The sequence below is a fragment of the Hippoglossus stenolepis genome, chromosome 10 (genome assembly GCF_022539355.2).
Source record: "Hippoglossus stenolepis isolate QCI-W04-F060 chromosome 10, HSTE1.2, whole genome shotgun sequence".
In the NCBI taxonomy this organism is placed as follows: Eukaryota; Metazoa; Chordata; class Actinopteri; order Pleuronectiformes; family Pleuronectidae; genus Hippoglossus; species Hippoglossus stenolepis.
The window spans coordinates 9,129,048-9,147,317 of NC_061492.1; the positions used below are offsets into that span (position 1 = coordinate 9,129,048).

At 40.6% G+C, this 18,270-nt stretch overlaps 2 protein-coding genes across 3 annotated transcripts; one reads left to right on the top strand and one right to left on the bottom strand.

The window, feature by feature from the left end:
• Positions 1-457: 457 nt before the first annotated feature.
• On the top strand, positions 458-11,341 carry ahi1 (Abelson helper integration site 1). 2 transcript variants are annotated; one of them, XM_035168239.2, is made up of 27 exons: positions 458-552; positions 926-1,004; positions 1,602-1,720; positions 2,019-2,596; positions 2,716-2,804; positions 2,882-3,068; positions 3,358-3,550; positions 3,635-3,730; positions 3,818-4,003; positions 4,157-4,309; positions 4,645-4,777; positions 4,964-5,087; positions 5,254-5,483; positions 5,936-6,039; positions 6,126-6,244; positions 6,448-6,578; positions 6,686-6,826; positions 6,973-7,166; positions 7,280-7,322; positions 7,431-7,483; positions 8,099-8,216; positions 8,514-8,572; positions 8,956-9,021; positions 9,111-9,273; positions 9,364-9,449; positions 10,387-10,475; positions 10,645-11,341. In XM_035168239.2, the coding sequence occupies exons 2-27, from the start codon at positions 995-997 to the stop codon at positions 10,814-10,816; spliced, it is 3,636 nt and encodes a 1,211-aa protein (XP_035024130.1). In that variant the 5' UTR covers positions 458-552; positions 926-994; the 3' UTR covers positions 10,817-11,341. The 2 variants fall into 2 exon arrangements, with proteins under 2 accessions (XP_035024130.1, XP_035024131.1); XM_035168240.2 differs by having other exon boundaries at positions 492-563.
• On the bottom strand, positions 11,339-17,937 carry slc18b1 (solute carrier family 18 member B1). The gene is made up of 14 exons (XM_035168241.2): positions 17,728-17,937; positions 17,460-17,587; positions 14,985-15,080; positions 14,821-14,894; positions 14,584-14,731; positions 14,191-14,347; positions 13,970-14,106; positions 13,778-13,879; positions 13,590-13,681; positions 13,037-13,132; positions 12,867-12,941; positions 12,661-12,754; positions 12,164-12,210; positions 11,339-12,061 (listed from the first exon to the last, which is right to left on the bottom strand). The coding sequence occupies exons 1-14, from the start codon at positions 17,756-17,758 to the stop codon at positions 12,004-12,006; spliced, it is 1,335 nt and encodes a 444-aa protein (XP_035024132.2). The 5' UTR covers positions 17,759-17,937; the 3' UTR covers positions 11,339-12,003.
• Positions 17,938-18,270: the final 333 nt, after the last annotated feature.

The window sequence follows — 18,270 nt, forward strand, 5'->3', positions numbered from 1 at the left end:
AAGAGTATTAAAGTATATGGCAAGAGGATAATTAAAGTATAAGGACAGAGGAGTATTAAAGTATAGGGACAGAAGAGTATTAAAGTATAAGGACAGAGGAGTATTAAAGTATAAAGAAAGAAGAGTATTAAAGTATAAGGATAGAGGAGTATTACAGTATAAGGAAAGAAGAGTATTAAAGTATAAGGAAAGGAGAGTATTAAAGTATAAGGACAGATGAGTATTAAAGTATAGGGACAGAGGAGTATTACAGTATAGGGACAGAGGAGTATTACAGTATAATGACAGAGGAGTATTAAAGTATAAAGAAAGAAGAGTATTAAAGTATAAGGACAGAGGAGTATTAAAGTATAAGGGCAGAGGAGTATTTGTGGTTTCAGGGCTCTGCTGCTCTGCTGCTCTGTTTACGTTGTGACGTACCTTCTGTCCTCTATTCTCATTGGTGAATGTGCTGTTTGTTGTATCACGTCACGACGTTGATCCCGTTAAACGGTTGACTTGGAAACCGTCGCAGCGTCGCTGGTGAAGTTGGAGGAATCACAGTCACAGCAGGTAAACAACAGGGAAACAACAGGGAAACACACACTTACACCCTCACTGACACACGTGTTCTCGTGTTAGGATCCATGTGTGTGGATCTCAGACTGTTGGTCGAGGGATCTAAATCTTGCTGTGTCAAGCGAATTCAGCCTGTTAGCGATCGTTAGCACGTAGCGAGCTAGCTAAAGTCGCTAACGTTACCTAGCTGGAGCTTAAACTTTAATAAATAAAACACAGACAACAATACACTGAAACATACACTGAACAGTCAACACAAGCAAAGCTGTACTTTGTGTGTGGGCACGTTACAAACCAGTGAAGGACCAGCAGAGGTTCTGTTGTGCAGCGTTAGCCTTATCCTTATCCCTGTGCTTCTTATGTTTAGCATGCAAGCCCTCCTCCCTGGATTACTCCTGTTTTGCACTCAGGATGAGAGACACCACAGAGCCTGAGGATGCCAGCAGGTGAGATTGATGCTTTCCCTTCAACACATTATTAATAATAATTGTAATAACTTTATTTATGTAGCATCTTTCAACAACTGTTACAAAGTGCTTCACAAAGAGGTGAAACACAAAACATCAAATACACGAAGACAATAACATTACAAATAAAATAATACAACATAAATTAAAAGTAATGGCAAAAGAAAAGGATAAAATAAACACTAGTGACAACGAGAAGAATACTTGTATAACTTCAGTTGTAATGCCACAGTTTAAAAATGCTCTGCCACAAGTACACTATCGAATGTAATACAACATGTACAGCAACACATGCTACTTTAATTTTGCCAGACCACTTTTCTTGTTGATGCTAGTGTTACCTTTTTATTTTTTATTCTCACATTGCACATATGTTTCTTGTTTTTACACTGTTAGATTCTATTCCATTCATATTTTCTACATTTCTTATATTCATGACTCAGGTGTTATTATCCTTCACATAAGTATTGGATGTCACTTATTACATACTGATGCCTACTTTTGTCTCTTGCTGCTATAATATTGAAAATGTCCCCATTGTGGGACTAATAAAGGATCAATCCTGTCTTTTTACAGGTGAGAAGGACGACAGGGCGAAGAGCCGGGAGAGATTCAACGAAGTGTTCAAGAAATACACGGAAACAGAAAAAAAGAAGTTGAAGAAGAAAAGCCCTGAAACACAGGAGACCATCTTGGTATGTGTTCTCAAATCTGCAGCTCCATGGGGGATGTGTGTGCTGGAGAACGTTACACCAGATTTCCAAGATTTAATAGTTTAGTGTTGATATGCTTTAAAGAAAATATTTAGCACTTGTAGAAAATGTCTTAAAGCCATTTTAATCATCCTGATAGATTCTGTATGCAGTAGAACATACAGTATGTCTTATATTAATCTCATTCCTCAATGCAAATCTATTTAATGGTTGAAATCATATTAAAGGGGAAGAGAATATCCTGACATTTCTTTGCTTTTTGTCCAATTTCCTTCCTTAGCTTCAGAATCTAAAAACGAATCTCAGCCTGGTGAAGGACACAGAAGAGGATGAGACCATCCTTCAGAACACGTATCACCCTGAGGATGGCAGTCCTCGCTACACCAAGAACAAAAGGAGAGAGAAGGACGTAGCTAAAAAAGTTAATATCAACAACAGTAGAAATGAAGAGGAGATTCAAACACCAAATACCAAGAGGAAGAGTAAGAGGGGGCTTCCCTCTCTCCCTGTACCTGAGGACAGCGGTTACATCCAGCAGGATAAAGATGCCGCCAAGTCTGACATTCCTTTTGAGCCAGATGATATTGGTGGTAGAAAAGAAACAAAGCGAAAAAATAAAAAGGGGAAAAGCAAAGGAGATTCAGGGGCAAAAGCAGAGACCCAGGTAGAGGATGCTGAGGACAAGCTGCTGCACGAATACCAGCAGAAGATTGCACAGGAGGAAGAGAGGTCTCCAAAAAAGACAAAAGCCAAGACAGAAGAAGAAAGCGCTGTCTCCCAGAATGTTGCACTGAATAATGACGTTGGGAAGAAGAAAAAGAAGAAGCTAAAATCTGTAGTGACAGAGTCAGATTTGGGGTGTGTGCACCTTTTAATATATTACATGTAGATTTGTTGTGTTTTAACATTTAGCAATAAGGCTGTAGGATTCAGTTTTTAACATATTAGAGTACATTTCTTGATTTTTGCTCCATCAGGGAACCAGATGACGTTGCAGACCAGGATGCTGATGTGGAAAACCAAACAGAATCCAAGGGAAAGAAAAAAAAGAAGAAGAAAAAGCATGGTAACTTAATTTTCAGGCAATCATTCACAAAATTCTAAAATGTTGTTTGGATGTTGATGAATTTAGTTTTTTTTCAGTTGTCAAAGAAGAGAGTGAAACTGAGGCAGAAGAACCACAGAGACCAACGTTTGATGACAGCCTCGTGCTGGCAGTGTCTGTTCACAGAACAGATCGCCTCAAAACGGACCTGCTGATCTCACACCCAATGGTGAAGATCCATGTTGTTGATGAAATCACTGGGCAGTATGTGAAGAAGGAAGACTGGTGAGAATGGACACTTTTTATGTGAAGTTGTGTTTTGTGTCATTGCAGGATCATAAGTGTGTCTGTTGCTTAATACATTCATTCTTCTCATAACTTGAAACATAAGTATCACAGCTATTTGTGCTCTAATAAAATCTAGGTATGCATAAGTTATTTTAAGGTCGAATTTCAATATAATCCTGACTATAAGATGTTCGAATGAATATACAAAATTAACAGTGAGTTCAGTTTTCTTCAGTTTTTCTGTAGGCTCGTAAATGCATTGATTTGTATTTCTCTTGTTTTATAGCCATAGACCAGTTTCCTCATTTTATGAGCAGGAGAACGTTGACCATATTCTGCCCATCATGACTCAACCTTTCGACTTCAAGAAAAACAAATCAATCGTCCCCGAGTGGCAGGAGCAGATCATATTCAACGAGCGCTTTGGCTACTTTGTCGAACAAAAGGACGAAAGCCCCAGAGTCTTACTTCTATTTGAGGTAAGACACTTTTCAATTTGAAAGACTTGGCCAATTTCAACATTGCTGCCAATAACTGTTTATCATTTTAAATGTTTTATAAAGATCCTGGACTTTATTAGCATGGAAGAAGCAAAAGCTAACTTTGATGTCAACAAGCAGGAACGAGGATTCAGGAAGATTGCATGGGCGTTCCTCAAGGTACTGTACTGACACTTAGAAAAAAGATATTCAGTCTTAATTTTAATTGCTTAATCTCTTCCTTGTTTTCCATTTCCCTCTGTTTAGCTTGTAGGCACAAACGGTGTGCTGAACATTGACAGTAAACTCCGTCTGCAGCTCTTCTGTCCTCCGCCGCGGGCAAAGAGACAACCTAAAACAATAGAGGTGGTTGAGTGGTGGAGGAAGTTCCCGAGACACAAATATGCATCCACCCTTTATGTTACAGTGAAAGGCATTAAACTCCCTGAGCATGTAAGTTAGTAGTTGATTGTTTCTTTGTGTAACTTTCTAATGTCTCACATTTCTATTATATTCATGTTATACTATGGATAATGTTTCATATATTTGGATGTAAAGTTGAAGCAATGCCTTCAGTAGATTCAGTTTGGTGTTTTTGTTCTGCAGGTGGACCCGTGTATCCGCTCCATGATGGCGCTGCAAGAGGAGAGAGGCAGCACCTCGTACAGTGAGCTGCAGAACGAGGTCACCAAGAGGAGCCTGACTCAGCCTCTCGACAGCAAGCCGCCAGTCCTGAGATGGAGCAGGCTGCCTGGTCAGGTCCGTAGAGTTAACAGACGAATTGCCACAGGATAATCAGAGTTATGATGTAATTAACCAGTCTGATCGAGTGCAACAAATCATTCTCGGAGACCATTTTAATGTGCATTCGTCGTAAGACACATGAGCTTCATCAGCAGACTGGAAAGTGTGAGGTAAACTCTTTGCAGAAACTTAAGAAGTTTTTTTTTATTTTTCTGCCCTGTCAGACTACATCTGGCCCTGAAGTAGACTGAAACATCGTCCGATCTGTTTGCTCATTCTGTCTGTTCTGGTCTGGACTGTGCTCAGACGTGTTAAACTACACAAGCCTTATAAGTGTTTCTCTGCTAAAGGTCTGTCGGATTCCCAACAAGCCCATGCTGGCGTTTCGTGGTGGTCAGATGGGCTGTTTCACGGTGCTCTTCTCTCATGCTGGCACAATACTGGCTGCTGCTTGTGCCGACAGAGATTCGTTCCCTGTTGTAGGTAAGCTGCACCTCCCCTGCGGCTGCTCCTCTTGACTACTCAGCATAAATCTCCAGCCAATTAAGATGTTGTTTGCACACAGTAGTCACAAACATCACTGGGAATGACCTCAGGCATGAGCAATATTCAAACATGCACAAAAAAATATAACTTGTAAAAACTAACCTGGGTCATTTGCTGTTTCAGTGTATGATATTCCCTCTGGCAAGGTTTTGGCTGCCTTCAGCGGTCATCTGAAAATAGTCTATGATCTCTGCTGGTCCAGAGATGACCAGAGACTTCTGTCTACCTCCTCTGATGGAACGGTCAGGTAAGTTGAATGATAAATAGCACTAATAGGGAATGACTGAAAAAAAACTGTGTATGAGATCTTACTGCTGGTGACGGAATTGCAATTTTTTTTGTGCCTCTGAGTGGAGTTTCATCACATTACTCTATTTGCATTCAAATGTGTGCATGATGTTCATTTCTGTCAGAGAGTGGAATGTGGAGAGGCTCCTGGCAGCAGCTCAGAAGGTGCTCCCTCATCCGTGCTTCATGTACTGCGCTCAGTACCACCCCACAGCCCAGAACCTGGTGGTGACCGGGGGCTACGACAGTCTGGTGCGAGTGTGGCGGCTCGACGTTGACGATGTAAATGGCCAGCTGCTGCAGGAGTTTGAGGGTCATGGCAGTTTCATCAACACCATTTGTTTTGACTCTGAAGGTAAGAAGTTCCCAGTGCACTGTGTATATGGGTGAAAGCTCAATTTGAAGATAAGCAACCTGTGTACCTGGCCTCTAACCCACTGCGAGATCGGCCTCCTGCCACCAACCTTGTAGACGATGAGAATAAATGCATCCTGTTCCAAAATGTTTATGCTCTCAATATAAAACACCAATATGGTGGGGATTTAACAGATTTAAGAAACACTGACCAATATAAACTTTGTTATTTTTGATAGATTTAGATTTCTTTTGGTGTGTTCTATCTACATTTTTCTTTATATCTTTTAGTCACATCCAAATTTCAATCTACACATGCATGTGTTCCTTTCTGGAATACAGGAAATAAAATAAAATTTTCCTTATTTAAATTAAGATGATTCTTGGCATCTTTAGTTTTATAATGCACCTTCAGTTATCTGATGTTCCTTTCGCTCTATTTGTCGTGATCAGGGATGAGAATGTTCTCTGCAGACAACACGGGCCTCATCATTGTCTGGAAAACTGCAGTGAATGACAGCAGGCAGCAGCCATGTCATCGCTGGTGTATAGAGAAGGTATTGGTCATTTCACACACTGTATCACAAGACTTTAGAGAAATATTGAACTGTAACCTCAAATGCTATGTGTTGTCAATTGGCAGAAGATCGATGAGAGTGACCTCCGTGGTATTCCCATCAACAAGCTGCAGCTTCATCCAAACGGGCGGTGCCTGCTCATCCACGCCAAAGACAGTGTCCTGAGGATGATGGACCTGAGGATGTAAATACGACAAAACTTTATAACTCCAGTCTGAAGTGGGAGGAAATAGCTGTTTGATAAAGGAAAGAAAAAAAGAGACAAAAGAAGCATTAATTATATACAAAAATGGAACAAATGTTAGAATGACATTTTAATGTATCATAGTGTTTCCTGTATTATGATTTGTTCGGTTTTTCTTTAACCAAATGAATATCCTTTCTCAGTCTGGCTGTGAAGAAGTACACTGGAGCCACCAACTACAGAGAGAGAATTTATAGCACCTTCACACCGTGTGGGAACTTCCTCTTCTCTGGCAGTGAGGATGGGATGGCGTACGTCTGGAATACAGACACAGGTTAGGATCACGTCCTTTTTTTCCTGTAATTAAGGAGCCAGTCAGTTCTGAACATATTTGTCAGTTTTCTACAAGATGGCTTCACCTGTTCTTTTTTTTCTTGCCAGGTGACCAAGTTGCAGTGTACTCTGAGCTTTGTTATCCCACTGCCCTCCACGGTGTGTCCTTCCACCCTCACGAGAACATGGTTGCTTTCTGTGCCTTCGGTCAGAGCCAGCCCGTCCATGTGTACCTGTATGACCGCAAAGGTTTGTAAAACAAACAAACTGACAATTATATTTTTATCTGTGGCTCCAGCCGCTGAATGTTAGTATTTTAGTGACGAGTCACTCGATAGCAAAGCGTAGATTTTGAAATACAGTGAGCTACAACTATGCCTTCCTGTTCCCCATAGTGTCCCAGCTGGAAGTGCACAATATACAAGCAGCGAGCAGATCAGCGTCCACAGACACCAGAACTGTCAGAAACACCCCGGATCCCCTGGTGTCACAGGACAGATCTGCTGCCTCAGCCATGGATCAGTTTGCACAAGCAGCAAGACTCGCACTGAAAATGCAGTGTGTTAAAGAACAACTGGATTCAGTCCTTGTAAATACGCAGCCTCTACTACTTTGACATATACTTGCTTAGTGTTGCTCAAATTCATTATTTCCGTCAGAAAGGGTATGCACAAAAAACTCACTCTTTCAAAACATTTCCAGGAACCACGAAGGTCTTCAATTTCTGGATACCTGTATGAGCAAGGTACTGTGTGTTTAGCATTGGACATTGGATTGGATTCTTCTTTTTGTGCAGCACTGTTGTCTCTTCATTTGTATGGAAAAAATAGTGTCTCGTGTTTGTGCTTTGCAGACAAAATGGACTTTATTCAAGCGGGGAGGAGCTTGACATCAGATGCCGGCGCAGTGAGTATTTCGATCAATAGTCCCTGAACGTCCTTTGTACACTTGATCTAAATTGAGGTCATAGATGATGATGTAACCTGTCCAGCAACATTGATTTGAATTTCTATAACCTCTGTCTAATTCAGCTTGGTTTTGTATTAAGTATTCAGGAAGGAAACACAACAGAAGTAGCTTTATAGAACTACAGTGTGTGGGGTTTTGATAATAAACTCAAATCTTGCTCATCACTACATTGCATTTCTACCAATCCCTTTATTATTCAGGTTATCTTGCTGGTTCTTTTTACTTCTTTTTACAAGGAGCTTATGTTTTCACCCCGGTCCTTTTGTGTGTTGGTTGGTTTTAGAGGCAAAGATCACGCAAAATATACTAAACTGAGTTCCTTGACATTTTGTGGAGGGGATGGGGTATGACCCAAGGAAGAACCCATAATTTTGGTACGGATCCAGATCAGGGGGCAGATCCACATTTTTGAGAATAACTCATGGATCTTGATGAATTCACCCCAAAATCATGGACATTTAGGGGATTCGGTGTGAAAAACATCATTGCTATTAAATGCTCTTTTGAAAGTTAAATAAACATGCGACTGAACTCCAGCTCTTTTCTTTTCAGACGGGATTAAATGCCTCATTACCGCCTCCCTCTCTCCTGTCGCCACACTCCAAGCTGCAGTTCTCTGGTTCTGTGGCGGAGCAGCTTATCCCCCAGGCAGCGCTCAGCACCCAAAGTCGTAAGTGGCCTCTTTCAATTAATCAAGTAGTGCTTGGCTTTACTGCAAGATCGCAAATATTTCAAAGGTCAAATATTTTCCAAAGATTATGGCTGAACAAAGTATAGCACTTGTGTGACCAAGACCAAAACGCTTCCAGCAAGTCTCCTGAAGCATGAACTACATACACAGAGAAAGAGAGGGACCTCTTGTGATTTTGACATGCATCCGTAAGAGATCCCTGCAAACACAAGTCACTGGATTGTGTTGACATATTAATGCTAGCTCTTTGAAGTAGTGTTTTCCTTGTAATTGCAGGCAGGTTCACTTCAGTGGGTCAGCGTCTGAAAGGAGCTTCGTCTCTCAGGCTGCAGGCGGTAAGGCTTCTTTCTTTTCTTTCATTTCTTCCCTTTTTCATTCTGATAATGAACAAAACTGCACAGATGAAATAGTCATCTCCTGAAGTCTGTCAGAATTGCCACTAAATGGTTTAGGTTTTATGAAGCAGATTATCAACTTGAGTTTATGAGTTTTATTTTCCTTTTTGTTTTAAATGTAGATAACTAAATGTGTCTCTGTTTTTCTCGAGTCCTCTTTTGTCCTGTTCCCCTTGTAGTTAAGTCACTGGTTTGAGATATTTTTTAAAAATATATTATAATTTTATTATTATTATCAATAACTTTTACCAAAAACACCTGGTTTTATGTTGCCTCCCTCACAAGATGGATCATAACAAGAATGTTCTTATTTTCTCCTTCAGACTCTTCCTGACGACTTTTCTTCAGGTGCACATGTGGAAACCGATTCCTCTCCCGTGCAACAAGTAGTAAGTATCCACTGAAGCTGTGACCTCACTCACTCACTCACTCAAATGCGACCTCATGTTTGTAATCCACCTCTGTGTTTGTCTCGTAGGTTGTCTCGCTTTACGACTACAGAGCCAATCGCTCTGATGAACTGACCATACGTCGCGGTGATGTCATCCACGTGCTGTACAAGGACAATGATAACTGGTGGTTCGGACGCCTGGTCAACGGACAGCAGGGATATTTTCTGGCATCTTATGTTTCTGATCAGAGTAAGTGGATGATGTTTTAATGCGTTAGATGGGCACTTTTCTGACAATGTAAAATGAACCCACTACATACGACTTATTTTATTGTTGTAGGAGATTTCGGTGAAGAGGTCACTACGTCCGTGGAGGCACACGCAGCCTTGTCTGAAGGGACTGTTGAGAGGTCAACACCAACCAGGGTAAGAAGGAATCACACAGTTGATTCAACTCTTTATTCTTTTTTGGACTAACCGTTGAAACAGGGTGTGACTGTGATGGGGTTTGCATTTCCAGACACCTGATATACTATATGGACAAAGGTATTGGGACACCTACAGGAGCTTTTATGACATCCCATTCTAAAACCATAGGCATTGATATGAAGTTGGTCCCCCCTTTGCAGCTATAACAGCTTTCTACAAGATTTTCCAAGAGCATTTGTGAGGTCAGACACTGACGTTGGACGAGAGGGCCTGGCTCGCTGTTCTAGATCATCCCAAAGGTGTTTGATGAGGTTGAGATAAGGTTTATTTGGGGCCAGTCAAGTTTCACACCAATCTCACCCAACCATGCTTTTATAGACCTTGCTTTGTGCACTGTGGCAGAGTTATGCTGGAACAGGAAAGAACATTACCCAAACTGTTCCCACAAAGTTGGAAGCATAGAATTGTCCAAAATGATTCGGTTATCTGAAGCATTAAGATTTCCCTTCACTGGAATTAAAGATCTAGTCCAACAAATGGCAATGGGACTGAATGAAACACCTGGATTTTAGCATTAAGAGGTGTGTCCCAATACTTTTGTCCATATAGTGTATCTTCCTCGTGTCTATGGTGCCTCTGTTTCTCTTTGGTAAAGGTTTACTTCACCTCAAAACCCTTTAACACCGGCCTCAGGCCTGAAACGTTTAGAAGAACTATAGCTTTGGTCAACTGGAATTCAAGACAAATAATATGTCTGGTATTTTGTGACAACAATTTAACCACACACGATTTGCATGTGTCGCCTCAGAAAGAGGCATGTGGTGGAAATGTTGCCATGTCCCTGCAGAACACAGAAGACTGTCTGTCTGGTGCGCGGTGTTTCACTCTCTTTTACTGTCCTTCTCCTGGTTGTCGTCTTTGTCACTTTTCCAAGGTGTCTGCTGCAATTAGTTCTTCTGGGGAACTCAGGTTTCTTTCTGAGCCGGCCCTCTCTGACACTGAACCTGAGCTGAGTGATACCAAGTAAGTGACTCACTTTCCTTAAATACTCTGGACTATATTCACAGGAGCCTGGGTACTAAACACTGCATGAGCCTCTGATCTTTAAATGTTGGTCTTCTTAAAGCAAAGCGAGACTACATTTTTTTTTACTGACTGACTGAAAAATAATGATGGTATGGTTTGTTCACAGAGCTAGAAGGAAAAAGAAGGTGAAAAAGCCTGGAGTCCCTGCTCTGTCCTCTCAGGCCACATTTTCAGATGCAGATGTTTCAGGGTTGGCCAGCAGCAGCAGGAGGAGACGCAGACCTCTCCCCAAGAGGCCGACGGGATCCACTAACGGTGCCTTTGAGCCGGATACTTAAACTCATGGACACTTGATGGTTTTGAACTTTTCAACACATTTTAAGATGTAAACCTGTTTACATCCTCTTTTTTTCTGTTTGATTTTTTTATGTTGTGAAGAGTCAATATGTTTATATTTTACTAATATAAAGATCAATAAAATGTTAAATTTTGTTTATAAAATCTCTTTATATCAACATTTTTACAAATCTGGGAATTCCTTTCATGTTTTGCATTAAAAAAAGATTTATTATTGTAAACAAATTACTATTGTATCAATAATAAACAGTAATATGTAATTTTTCCTGCCAATATATGTAACAGTGTTGTTCTATTTTCTTAGCGTGTAAGAGATTAACATTTATATACGCCATTTCTATATAAATACAGATTACTCATATCTACATGTTGTTTCTCTTTTTCTAAACGATTCGAATGTAAAGCCACATTTTTTATATATATAAAAAACGACAAGCTTATTGCAAATTTTCTGTATATTTCAAAATGATTTTGTAGAATTTCTTAAATAAAGTAATTCATTCTTATTTGCATTTTCATTTATTCATCAACAGCCCCATAAGATATAACTAATTACAGTGCAATCTATATGAAGTTAAACTGTATATTATGTTAGCGGACAGATCTCTTCAAAGACGTAGTTACAAACATGGTTCTTCTCCTTCATGTGGCCGGCAGCTCTTGACCTGTGTCCCTACACCATGAAATCCGAGACGTGATGTAGAAAACTAAGAAGGTTAATTGAGCCGGGCTGCAGAACAAAAAGCACACTCAGTTTGTGGAATGGAGTTAGAATGTGGTTGACTAATATTTGTTAGTGTTACATTCATCCACAGGGTCATTTGAACAGCAGCATGAAATCATAATCTGACCACTGGTTGAAGTCAGCACATGTACAGTTAATCTGCTTTGTTTCATAGTGGTTAGAACCCCACTGTAAAACAATTCATAGAAACATACTTATACTATTATATAAAAACAAGCACAACACAAAATATTTCTACAACCCAAGTAAAAATCATGACAATCTCTGCAATACAAGAATTTAGAAAAAATAAAGTTGTTACAAAGCATCTCATAATAATAAAAACCCAATTTGATTAACTTGAGGGCCGATGGACACAAGTTGGTGAAACATTAGGCTCTGGTTGTGTTCAGTGTAGCGACCGCCCCAGTGTTTCTGAGGCTCTCATTCATTCAGGAGAGGAGTGGTCTCATCCGTTTGTCGGCTCCCATCTTCTGAAACCCTTCAATTCAAGCATGAAATGAAGAATTAAAACCCTGCATGTTCAAATAAAGTTCCACATACTATTCAGTATTTAAATATAACGTCAGAAGTTAAAGATTACCTTTGCTGTGGTCGTTGAAAGAGATAATACACAGCGAGGAGAAAGGCCTGAGGGAAGAGCAGACATAGAGTTTCACGTGATCGGCTGCTGAGAAGGAAGAATCACATCCTTCTTTCTATATCGATCCTTAACCCCTGAGCCATTAGCAGGCCCCGATTTACAACAATCTTCCCATTTTAATGTCGTCTCCTTCAAGATGATTTCGAACCCTTACGACATAAAATGTAATCAAGGCTTGATATTTAACAGTTTAACCATAACCACTTGAATTAAAAGAAAATGTTAATGCACATCTTTTCTGCATTGGTCATTATGTAAAATAAAAGTTCTCATATTTGCAAAAACATAAATACAGATTCTGTATTGTAGTTCTTGGTGACATGGTGATAAAATATAAACTGGGATTTTGAAAACCAATCAGTGTTTAAGATATAATAAGTTTGCGTTGTTCATGTTTCCTCACATGAGTCTTCATGTAAACACAAACTGACACTTACTGCCATAAACGCCAAGCCTCCTTGGACGGCAGCCGCCCACTGGAAGCTCAGGTGCTGTGTGAGAAGACCACCGACTATTGGGCCATAAAACATCCTTTAAAAAAAAACAAATGCACACTTTGAAATATAAACCACAACATTTAAAAACCAAAAGGAAAGTAGGCAGAAATTGCTTTAAGATTTCAGTAAAAACCACTAAAACTCACCCAAATGACCAGACTGCACCGAACAGCCCAGACACCATTCCCAGAGTACTTAGTCCTTCTTGAAATCCATTTTCACTGCAAAGAAAATCATTTGGAACATTCATTACCTTGCATTAGGTAGGAAGAAACACCAGGTCACGAACGTATGTCCAACATGTGAAGCCACTTACTATGCACATGTGATGATCTCAGGGAACGTGGGGAGTGCAGTCATGCCCAGAGAAAACCCAATGACACTGAGCATGAGCACCACTAACCACAGCTGACTATGAAAACACAGCACGAAAACAGCACACATACAAGTTCATGTCAATAACCTACAATAATATATTCATGAAATATGCTGCAGAGACGACACATGCACGTCTCAATGCACCTCCCCCAACAGCAGCCGCTGGAGACAGTTCATATATCGTAGAGAAGAGTGTCACAGTATTTCCGTAGTTAATATATTCCTCGTCCTTATGCTGGTTTAGCCTGATTTCTATAATCAATACATTTCATATTCAGGTTTCAGATCAGGGTTAGGTTGATTGGAGACTCTGAATTGAATTGGTTTGGTCATTGTCTGTCTCTGTATGTGGGCCCTGAGAAACGCTGCCGACCTGTCAAGGAGAGTGGTTCTGATCTCTGCATTTAACTCTGGACGAGAAAGTGGATAAACGCATGTCGGACTTTGATCCTCTGAAGGATTGTTATGTTCCACCTGTGGCCCATGTTCACCTCTGGATGTGAAGGAAAGGAACGGGACCGAGGAAACAGAACCCGACTGCTGTGGCCACACCTCCCGCCACCATGAACGAACTCCTCGTGGCCTGATGAACACCCACACACACACACACGCAGGAATATTACTTTATGTTTAAAATTATAGATTAAATTACACTTTAGGATGTTGAACTCATACTCACGGGATATTTATCAGTGAAATAACCCATCACCGGCGATGCCAGACAGTACGGCAACGAAAAACCAAGCAAGATGAGTCCCACGTAGCCGGGCGACAGACCAAACTACGTACATTAGGAAGGAAACGTTTTCGTGACCCACACAAAATCTTTACAACTGCAGAAAAGTGACTTTACTAAAAGGATGAAAATTACCGTCTCAATAGCAAACAGGGACAACGTGGCGTCCAAGAAACCCAAACCTGCACTAAGAGTGAATATCACAAAGCAGATGAGGACTATTTTCACTTGGGAGAGAAGCCGAAAGAAGGAATCCTTTGAGGGGTCTGCGTCTGCGGAGAGAAGCACGGCTCAAGGTTTTAATAGAAATGTCTTAAAAACGTTACAGTAATTTACTGAGCTCTTAAAGCTGCTACCTATGGTTGGTAAGATGTAAACGTTGAAAGGAACCATGAGCAACAGGAAACATCCGAGCAGCATGAAAGGGACCTCATATCCAAACAACTGATAGAGCCATCCTCCCAGTGGAGGCCCCAGAATGAGGCCGAGTCCCGTGAAAATCTCCAAACTACCCTGAGGAGAGAGAAATGAAGAATTACAAACACAGTGCATTAAATACACAGAAGAACAGGACACCTCGGCGATTGCTGAACACTTTCTGCCAAAAGGTTTAATATTTTTACTTTTCACGGCACCGGTGAAAAAGAGAGCTCCAAAACATCAACCCTGACAATAAGGCTTGTTTTTGTTCGCTCATGATGTTTATGTCCAAACAACATACCAGACAGACATAGGATCTCTACACTCACCAAAACAGTCGCCACATTGTTTGGGAATATTTTAGCTGTGACTGCAAAAGAGGAGGTCATGGCAGCGGCGAAGCCCACGGCGTCGACGGACCTCACTACAAAGCACAGGGTGATGAAGGCAGGTCCTGCAGGAACCCGGTCGAGTAGTCTGAGAGAGACACGAGCGGCTAATGAGGAATGAATAAAGACAGGATCTAATGCAAGCTGCTGGTTCTAAAGAAGATTGTTAACACTTACCCAAACACAATGGTGCAGCCCGACGACACAAAAAGTCCTGCAATGAGCATAAACTTTGCACCAATTTGGACGATCTGAGGCGACAAAGAATTAGTGTCAGCTACTCTGCAGCACGTTGCACTGAAAATAACACAATGTGATAAGAAATGATGGCATGTACTCACATATCTTCCCATTATCAATGAACCAAATAAATTGCAGAGGGCGTAGCAGCCAAATATGAGGCCGACGACTGTTTGACTGGCTCCTTTCTTCACCGCCTGCGTAGACATATTTGTGCAGTGTCTTAAACAGGTCTCAGTAGGAACGATTATCGGACACAACGCTATGACAACGAAGGAAGAATGTCCCTCAGTCCATATCTCCAACAAGGCCCTGCAGTCTCCCAATGAAACCACATTTAAATTCACTGGATTCAGATTTTTAATCAGATCTGTACCAGCAACCAACTAATTGTTTTCATCATTAATTATCAGCGATCAGATTGATTACATTCTTGATTCACTGATCATTGTTTGGTCTGAAAAGCACAAGGAAAAAGTAAAGAAAAACCATTTAGACATGAATGTTTTTGCTTGAAATTGGTTAAAATGAACTGATTGTTAAAGTAGCTGTCAATTAATTTTCTTTTTTAAGTGACTAATCAACTAGTATGGAACTCAGTGAAGTTCCTACGTCTCCACCAAGACCCAAAAGTCTTCTTATTAAACCACATTTAAATTCAGGAGATCTGAATTTTTATTTGGATCTGCACCAAATTTCCCACTCATAAATATCATGCCTGTAATTTTAATTTTTTTTGTCAACATCCATGTATTTTCCTCTGAGAATCCAACGAAAATGTCGAAAAATCTCACAATGTTAAAGAAAGTGAAGAAATGCCTCCAGATTCACACCAAAACTTAATGGCCTCTTCCCTGGGTCATGAGCAGAAATCGGTAACGTAGTTTTTGCACAATCCAAAACATAAACAAATAATAAATAGAAACAATAAACTAAATTCAAATGTCTCATCTTGTAGGACATGTAATGGAAGGTGAATCAGACAATAAATGTTGAATATGCAGTTGTAAATAAAGTTGTTGTATTATCGGTGGACCTGTGTCTTATGTCATGTGCTAATCAGATATCATTAAACCTGCTGACGCTGACTGACACGTCTCTGCAGCGAGCAACACAGAGACGATCATTCACGCGCCTGCAGGGGGAACTTCCACGTGTGGCACATGATTCACACACACATTCATTCACTCCACACAGAGTTATTATAGGGGATTAGTGAAGGTTGTCTGGCTGGTGAGTTTCACGATGACTTGTTTGCATATCATATCATGGCCTCTGTCGACAGGGGGCGTGACCCTCGGCTCCACTTTCACTGTGCCAAACATTCTGCAGGCGAAGATAAGCATTGGTTCACGCCCCCGTTCACCCGATGAAGTGCTGGACGCAAATATTTACAACTCTGACCGAGTGTATCAGCGGGAGTGTCATATATTTTACCACCAGCCAGCGTGCAATCAAATCTATCATTGTCACACACAATCTTGAGTCAGCAACAACTTCCCCAATGTTTCTTTGTGGATTTGTCCTCAGGAGTTCTGCGTGTGGTCGTAGGTAACTGGATTTGATTGTGTTGCCTATGTCCACCTGTACAACTCCTGAAGACACCACGACACTGGACGACTGAGAACCTACACAGAGATTTCCTGTATTTGTCTTGTGTTGTCGTCTCCCCATTAACACAATATCTCAAACACGCAGGGGGAATTTGAAGTAAAGGTCAACAATGTGTGTATCTTAATGCACATTCCAGACATGAACTCCTCTTGACTTGTTTTGTGTTGTTATCAGATTTGTTTACATGTGGTTGTATTGTTGTTAAACGCACATTACTTTGTTCACAATGGTTGTGTTGTTTTTGTTTGATTTACTTATGTAAGGTTTCATTTAAACCTGCATTACAGGAAGTTGTCAATGTCAAATCAACTTAACCCTTCTTCTTTAATCCTAATGTCGCACATCTGATATTACTATCATTTTTATTGATAAATATTAAAATTGGTGAAATTGCCTCATTTAGTGTATCAGTAACTTTTCAGCACATTTTAACAAGACACCAATAAATGATAACCGTGATAAGTTTAGTCGCTATAATCGTGATATAACCTTTTCACACCGTTTCATCTCTATATTCTTTTACTTTCACGTTGTTTTCACTCTGCATCACTTGGACTTTACACGTCATTTGCATTTCTGGCAACAGAATTACATAGAAATGCAAATGCATGTAAAAAAAGAAAAGAAAAGAAACAATACTTTATAAAAAGCACCAGAAGAATAATTTGGAATAAACTGAACTTCATGCTTGATTTAAGAAAATCAAACATAGACAATGTGCAAATCAAAGACAGTAAATATGATTTCTTATCTGTTGCAGTATTAAACTCTGGTATTGGTGGTCAAACATCTCCTGACCTCAGGTAGTTGTATGATTGTTGACTAATCACCAGTGTGTCTAATGCAGCAATAATGTTTAACTACCATGAAATTATTGTTGTTTTATTACCACATCTTTATGAGTTCAATATAAGATATCCATTCACGAGAAAGCCGTGATGCCCTGGTTGCTTCCATCTTACCTCAGTGGGGAAGAAGGGGCCTAATATGGAGTAACATATCATCGAGCTGAAGTTCACGGATGCCATGGATATTAAAGTGAGGAGCTGCCTCCTCGTCATGCGGCTGGAGGGAGCGTGTGTCGGCTCCTCTGTCGGGACACAGGACACACAGGGGAGGTCAGGGTCAGACACAGAGGGAAAGTTCAGGCTGAAGAGGAACTCATCAGCTGCTGATTGTTTGTTTAAGTTTGGTTCCTCTGAGACAAACTTTGAGAAGAAGCTCACCGACCTGTTTGCTGGGGATCCTCGACCGCCTCCATTGTGACTCCTCTGGGCCTCGGGTTGGAAGTTTAGATGATGAAGTTCTTCACATGACGGAGGAGAAGAATCTGCCTCCTCCGCTACAGACCTCAGAGTCACCGACAGGGTCCTGAGTGACTGAGCTCTCCGCCATGAAAGTCAAGTTTCCACAGATACACACACTCAGTCGCTCCTCCACTCAAACATCCGCACACGCCTTCACAATAAGAGCCCCAGCTTCCGGTGGCTATATAAACAGGCAACATTTCATAACAAGAAGTTCACATAACCATTATATTCAATCAGGACAAATCTTAACAATAGTAAGAATTTATTATATAATCAACTTTATTGAATCACGTCTCACAACAATAATCAATCAATCTAATTAGAAAATACATAAACTGCAACATTACATTCTTGATGTCTATGTACAGTACACTATATATAGACACACACACACACACACACACAGAGCAATGTACACAGCAATGTATGTATTTAAGTATGTGAGTGTGTGCATGTGTGTATG

Coding starts and splice junctions, on each gene's coding strand:
- ahi1 (XM_035168239.2), top strand. Junction 2,597..2,715: donor GTGACAGAGTCAGATTTGGG/GTGTGTGCACCT, acceptor TTGCTCCATCAG/GGAACCAGATGACGTTGCAG. Junction 9,274..9,363: donor ATCTTATGTTTCTGATCAGA/GTAAGTGGATGA, acceptor TTATTGTTGTAG/GAGATTTCGGTGAAGAGGTC.
- slc18b1 (XM_035168241.2), bottom strand. CDS start 17,758: ATGGAGGCGGTCGAGGATCCCCAGCAAACAG. Junction 14,732..14,820: donor GGCTGCACCATTGTGTTTGG/GTAAGTGTTAAC, acceptor TGTCTCTCTCAG/ACTACTCGACCGGGTTCCTG. Junction 12,211..12,660: donor GAGGCTTGGCGTTTATGGCA/GTAAGTGTCAGT, acceptor CTCTTCCCTCAG/GCCTTTCTCCTCGCTGTGTA.